General features: G+C 38.7%; 1 protein-coding gene across 5 annotated transcripts in view; it reads right to left on the bottom strand.

Moving 5' to 3' along the window:
• Positions 1-666: 666 nt before the first annotated feature.
• NEDD4 (neural precursor cell expressed, developmentally down-regulated 4, E3 ubiquitin protein ligase) overlaps positions 667-6,579 on the bottom strand; it is a 139,138-nt gene continuing 133,225 nt past the window's right edge. For all 5 annotated transcript variants that reach the window (XM_008063062.1, XM_008063058.2, XM_008063060.2 and 2 more), the window contains 3 exons: positions 6,252-6,348; positions 1,668-1,740; positions 667-1,169 (listed from right to left, as the gene is read on the bottom strand). In XM_008063062.1, the coding sequence (XP_008061253.1) occupies positions 1,067-1,169; positions 1,668-1,740; positions 6,252-6,348 (273 nt within the window). In that variant the 3' untranslated portion in view covers positions 667-1,066. The remainder of the gene's footprint in view (positions 1,170-1,667; positions 1,741-6,251; positions 6,349-6,579) is intronic.

The raw sequence follows: 6,579 nt of genomic DNA, 5'->3' as shown, positions 1-6,579 counted from the left end.
TTCAAAAAGCATAAAAATATGGTAATACATTTAATACAAATTATGCATTCTAACTACTCTTTGGTTATTTTAAACAAATTGTTTTACTTAGGTGATACTAAAAATACAAAAAACTACAGAACTACAGAAATTAGCTTAATCTGTAAACATAATATACCCTGTAAACATATATTTACTACATAGTTGTACGAGTGTAGAGTAACTAGTAAAGGCAAGTACTATACATTTAACTTAAGTCTTCAAGGCATATTTAGAAATACTGCTTTGTGGTGCTTTAGTTTAATGTTTGAAAAAGGAATTCTAATTATACTAACATACGAAAAAATGATGACTATAACAAGGAACCATAAGGATATATATATAGGCAAGAGAAAAGCATTAATACTTTTTACCCATTGCAAATATAAATTTGCTTCACATGTCTTATGAACCACCTGTTTATAGTAAAAACTGCATATTAACAAAACTCAAATACTTTGAAGGAGTAAACTTTTTTTTTTTTTTTTTTGCAAGTGAGTTGGCTGACTAAAAATACAGGTAACACACTTTGCAAGGTCTTTAAAAAATCTGGGCAGTAAGGTGCATTAGGCCGGTCTACAAAATAATAAATAGCTGCAAATAGCACTAAGTATATTGTAGTTTCCTCAATATTAAAGTATTTTTTCCCCAAATTTCAGTTTTCCTTCTTAAAATGCATCAAACTTTTCACACATGGCACTTATGACAAATATTTCACAGTTATAATTTCAGTAGTTTAAGAAAGAACTGCCTGGCAAATACTATACAAGAGGTAAATGCTGAGGACAAAACTCACTATTTCAGGCACGAAGGACTTATATCCTATAGCATGAAAGAATGAAACAACGGTGTAAATGCAACACATTATTTAAAGGTGATTGAAATAATGATAAAGTTGTCATACTATTTCTTCAAATGCTTTTATGATTTTCTCCATTATCTGGGAAGAAGCAGTGGCCAAGTTTTAGAAGTTTCCTGGAAAATTTTAAGTCAAGATTTTGCTTATAAAACCACGGCAGCAAAAACACTGTAGACTGTTATCTGTAATCTAGTCAACTCCATCAAAACCCTGCGTGTTTTCAATTGCCATCTGAAGTTTATCCCACAATTCTTCAAATGATTCATAAGGGGGCAAGTCCAAGCGATTAAAGCTGAAAGAACAGAAGAACTGGTTATGGAAGACACTGACAGAGCAAGAGTCACCACGGCAAACACAGCATTGCTGCTATCTGTGAGAATGTTCCAAACTCTAAACACTAAAAGATGTTTCTCACCAGAGGTTGAAGTCATGTAGGAATTTAGGCATGAACTCTCCCCATGACTCTTTGGTGGCATCCACCCGCCCTGACTTTGACCTCCAAATGTCTGGATTCTTCTGCTATTTCACCCTTGAAAATGGAATGCTCTATCCCTTTTGGGATGGTCTGTCACTTGAGATAGAAACAACATATAGTCAACAGTTTAGATGGGCCTTTCCAATCTTCAGCTATCTGGACTTCAAGTCCAGGCCGATTTGGCAAAAAAACACTGCTCATAGGTTAGTGTCACCAACACAGCACAGAGCAAGCTGGACCCGCTGTGGCTAGACTAATGGCCAGAAGAATTTCACTCTCAGAAGTTGTTCTATCAAGGTCTAAGTAATTGCTTACCAGGTATGAGCTCTCGGTAGTTTTTCAGGGGTACCCCACTGTTCAACTGTAAAAGACTGTGGTCCGTTTGAACCTATAAGGGAAAAGAGAAGCGTTTTTTTGGTTTCATTTACTCTATTCAGGAGTCTCTAGGTATCTCAAAATCCACTCTTTTAGTGCAGAACTTACACATACAGTGAACTAAACTGGTTTCTTTAAGCTCAAAAGAAAAGAACCCTGTCCTGTGCTTGATGGTTTTACTCTTCAGCCATGAAATGAGGATTCCTTGTCTATTAGTTTGTTTGTGACCACTGTATCATTCTGCCCCCCCGAAGTGACACATCAGCTGATGCATTTGCTGTTTCCTAGCCCCGTACACAATTGTGTTCCCATATATGATTTCCTTCATAGGTAGACAGAAAATATGAGCATTTTTTTTTTTTTTTTGGTCCACTGAAAACAGCTTGAAATTTTTTTCTGGTTATACAAATAACATCACTGTAAAAAGATTAATGCAATGAAGTAAAACACAATGGAGGATGTAAAAATCACCTCAAATCCCACCATTAATTGTAGGTATATGTAATGTCATGAATCTTTTTGTGCATGTCCATACAGAAAAATTGTATGTGCATATGATCATGTTATATAGTCTACATTTTTCTTTTATTATGGGCATATTTAGAAACTGTTTCTTTTTTCTTCAGAGTTTCACTTAGTTCTTTCTTCTTTAATCCTTGACTGCCCCCAACCACAAGGTAATCAATGTTGACAACCTGATCTGTAATTTTTCCATAATTTATTTCATGTCTTAAAATCATATCTAAACATGTGTGTACAATTGTCAGAGCAGCACTAAATAAATAAATATACATATACATAAATAAATATCTATATAATATATAGATTTTTTTTTTTTTTTTTTAGTCTAAGTCTTATTCTGTCACCCAGGCTGGAGTGCAGTGGCATAATCAGGTCACCACAGCCTTGATATCCTGGGTTCAGGCAATCCTTCTGCCTCAGCCTTCCCAGTAGCTAGATCTACAGGCATGCATCACCATGCCCAGCTAATTTTTTGATTTATTTTAGAGACGAGGTCTCGCTAAGTTGTCTGGGCTGGTCTCGAATCCTGGGGCTCAGGCAATACTCTCAACTCCGCTTCCCAAAGTGCTAGGATTACAGGCATGAGCCACTGCATCCAGCCTAAAATATTTAACAGTTTCAATTTTAAAGTTTTCCCCAAAGCATATATTTTCCCTTATCACCCATCACAATTATGTTCACAGTTAAAACTTCAGTACTTGTGTTATTATTTTCCATAACAAAGAATTCATGTTGTATATATTTCTGTCTCGATTTTCGCACCTAAAAAATTCATTGTGAAAACTCCCTTTAAATCAACTGATATAAAGGTAATATACTTTTTTATTGACTATACAATATTGCATTGTCATATTAACATTTTGAAGAAACTTCTACTTCTTTCTCTAAATACATAAGACAAATATGGCTCTGCGTGTGGGATACTTGCCCCAAATTGCCTACAGTGCTTGCAGTCAATGGGTGGCAGTAGGCCTGGGTTACATAAAAAAAGAGGGAAGAGAAGGAGCTAGAGGTATAAAAGGGCATTTGTTCTTTCTCCCTTGATTCCTCTACTAACTGGCTAAAATAGAGAAGATAAAGGAAGGGGAGTTTGGTGAAACCACTACAAAGACAAAGGCAAAGCGGTCCAATTATGCAAGGAATGGGTGAACTGGTTCGTGGCGAAACTAACCAGAGTGAGCAGCTCCCCATGGTAGAGAAGTGTAGCTGCTTGACCAATTCTGCAAATATGTACTGATGAAGCTTAATTATAAGACTGGCTTGCAAGGAGAAGAGAGGGGGCTAGCTACCATGTCAGATGGTAACAGCTTCTATTTGAGGGAAAATTTCAGTTTAGCAATTTTCTAGGTAGAAGTCTCTGACTTCTAGTTCCCAGAACCCTTCTAATCTTATTTGTTGTTCTGAGTAGGCCTCCAATTCTAGCTACACCTTTTCTAAAATATTTATTCATGGTATCTTTAAAAGTAAGTAAATATTCCAATAAACAGAATGTGAATCAATGTGAGAAAAGTTGCTGTGAACCACATCAGAAACAGCACTTTTTTTTTTGAGTTGGAGTATCACTCCGTCGCCCATACTGGAGTGCAGTGGCACCCTCATAGCCACCCCAGCGTCTACTCCCTGGATTCTAGCGATCCTTCCGCCTCAGCCTTCCAAGTAGCAGGAACTACAGGCGCATGCTACTTCGTATGGCTAATTTTTTGATTTATTGTAGAGACAAGGTCACGCTAAATTGCCCAGGCTGGTCTCGAACCCCTGGGCTCAGACAATCCACTCGCCTCAGTCTCCCAAAGTGCTGGGATTACAGGCTGAGCCACTGAGCCCTGCTGAGAAACAGTACTTTTTAACTAAACACACTTTTAGTATACAAATCAACTGGAAAACAATTTGATAGGCTATAGAGAATCTCACTTTATAGAAAACTGCAGAGATATTAACTATTCTGATAATCAAGAGATATATGTAGTCTTAAACCTCGTCCTGCTGTTTCTCTCACAAAATAAGAAATAGCCTAATGAGATTCCCCACCCTCCAGAGCCCACCACAAAAGGGAAAAAAAGATCCTATGGTCAAATAAGTTTTGGAAACTTTTTTTTTGACAGTAAAGTCTCTGAACAAATCCTGAAGAAATCTATTTAACTTTGTTGTTTAGGCCAGCATTTCCCCAAATGAATTCTTTTTTTTTTTTTGAGTTGGAGTCTCACTTGGTCACCCAGACTGGAGTGCAGTGGCTGCTCCCGGCCACTGCAGCCTCGACCTGCTGGGCTCCAGCAATCCTTCCGCCTCAGCCTTCCAAGTAGCCGGAATTACAGGCATGCGCTACCACGCCCGGCTGATTTTTTAATTTATTATAGAGATGAAGTCTCGCTGCCCAGGCGGGTCTCGAACCCGCAGGCTCAGGCAATCCACTCACCTCAGCCTCCCAAAGGTGCGGGATTACAGGCTGAGCCACCGAGCCCGGCTTCCCCAAATGAATTCTACTACCATACTTTGTTTTTTATTGTACACTTACTTATATTCTGTGGAATTTTAAATGAATAATGCTTTTTCTTTTTCTATGGAAGCATAGTAGAAATAGAATTTAAAGTTCAAGAACAGAAAGTAACTCAAGTCATTTGATATTTCCAGTTTTCTCCTTCATTATCTGACTAGAATGTGGAAATATGAGGTCCAGTAATTAAGTTGGTGAACTCGTCCCAGAAAAAGTGCTACATACCTCATTGCTGAATATCTCTATGGTCACCTTCAAAGTACTCTCCTTGGGAAGCTATACACTGATGCCAGCACCTAGGCCACCTGTCAAAGCAATCTTGGAACTCTTCTTCTGGAATTGCTATCGGAGCTGTCAACGTATTACCCTTGAAGTTCTGAATGTCATCAAAATGTCTTTCTTTCACTATTTCCCTTATCTTCAGGTAAATAAAAAAGCAGGTCAGGTGAGTAGGGAGGGTGTTCCAATATAGTTATTTGTTTACTGGCTAAAAAAAATCCCTCACAGATAGTGCTGTGTGAGCTGGTGTTGTCGGGACGCAAGACCTCCTTCAGGATCATTTTTGCACACACCTGTCTCATGCCAGATTTTCAGTTAAGATTTCCCTAACTGGCCAGGCATGGTGGCTCACACCTGTAATTCTAGCATTTTGGGAGGCAGAGGCGAGAATATTGCCTGAGCCCAGAGGTTTCGGACTAGCCTAGGCAACTTGGCTAGACCTTGTCTCTACAATAAATGAAAAAAATTAGCCAGGCATAGCCCAGCAGGTCGAGGCTGCAGTGGCTGTGAGCGTGCCACTGCACTCCAGCTTGGGCAATAGTGAGACTCTGAATCCAAAAAAAAATATTCTCTGTTTCCTCTATTGATGTTTATTTGGTCGGCTATGCTTCTCATAGTCAACTGATGATCTGACACACCATCTGACAAATTTTTGCAATGTTTTTGTCAGTTCTGCTCACTACTGGCCATCTTGACCTCTCAGTGGTGCTTTCTCTCCCCTCAGAAAAACATTTGATCCATCAGTACACTGCCATTTTCTACAGGCCATTGTCCCCATAAACTCAGACTAACGTGTCCCTGATTTCACTTCTGCTCTTTCCAAGGTTAACAAGAGATGTAATGTTTGTTTGTTGCTCTAATTCAAACTCCAACATTCTCATGAACACAGTTCAGATGGTTGTTCCAGAAGAATTTCAAAATTGCTTTGACAAGTGGACTAGATGCTGGTGTCAGTGCATAGCTTCCCAAAGGGAGTACTTCGAAAGTGACCGTAGTGATATTCAGCAATGAAGTATGTGGCACTTTTTCTAGGGCGAGTTCACGAACTTAATTGTCAGACCATGTACATTTTGGCCTACTTCAGTATATCTAACTATACCATTAAAAATATTAATTATTTTTTTTAATTAAGATAAATGTTAGTATAAATTATCAAAGCTTAAAGACTAGTCAGTCATGAAAAACAAAATAGGCATCACTTCATTTTTTAATGATCTATGGAAAATCCTTACCATATAGTTCAGCAAAGCCATTCATAGGCACACGGGATGTGCCAGTGACAAACTGAAGCAATCTTATTCTTTTTTCTGAATCCATCATTAAAACAGCCTGAACAAGAAAAAAAAAAACATCAGTTGGGCATAGCACTGGAAAAAAAGATTTCTTAACCCTTTGCACTTGGATGTCCCCTCCGAGGGGACATCACAAATCTAACAAACCACTTAGATGTCCCGCTCAGGGGACATAAAAAGATGGCTGGTAGCCGGGTTTGGTGGCTCAGCCTGTAATCCCGCGCCTTTGGGAGGCTGAGGTGAGTGGATTGCCTGAGCCCACAGGTTC

This window comes from Carlito syrichta, unplaced genomic scaffold (assembly GCF_000164805.1).
Source record: "Carlito syrichta isolate Samal-C Ts95f unplaced genomic scaffold, Tarsius_syrichta-2.0.1 Scaffold306510, whole genome shotgun sequence".
Lineage (NCBI taxonomy): Eukaryota > Metazoa > Chordata > Mammalia > Primates > Tarsiidae > Carlito > Carlito syrichta.
The sequence above is the reverse complement of the archived record's forward strand: the minus strand, read 5'-3'. Positions and strand labels throughout refer to the sequence as shown.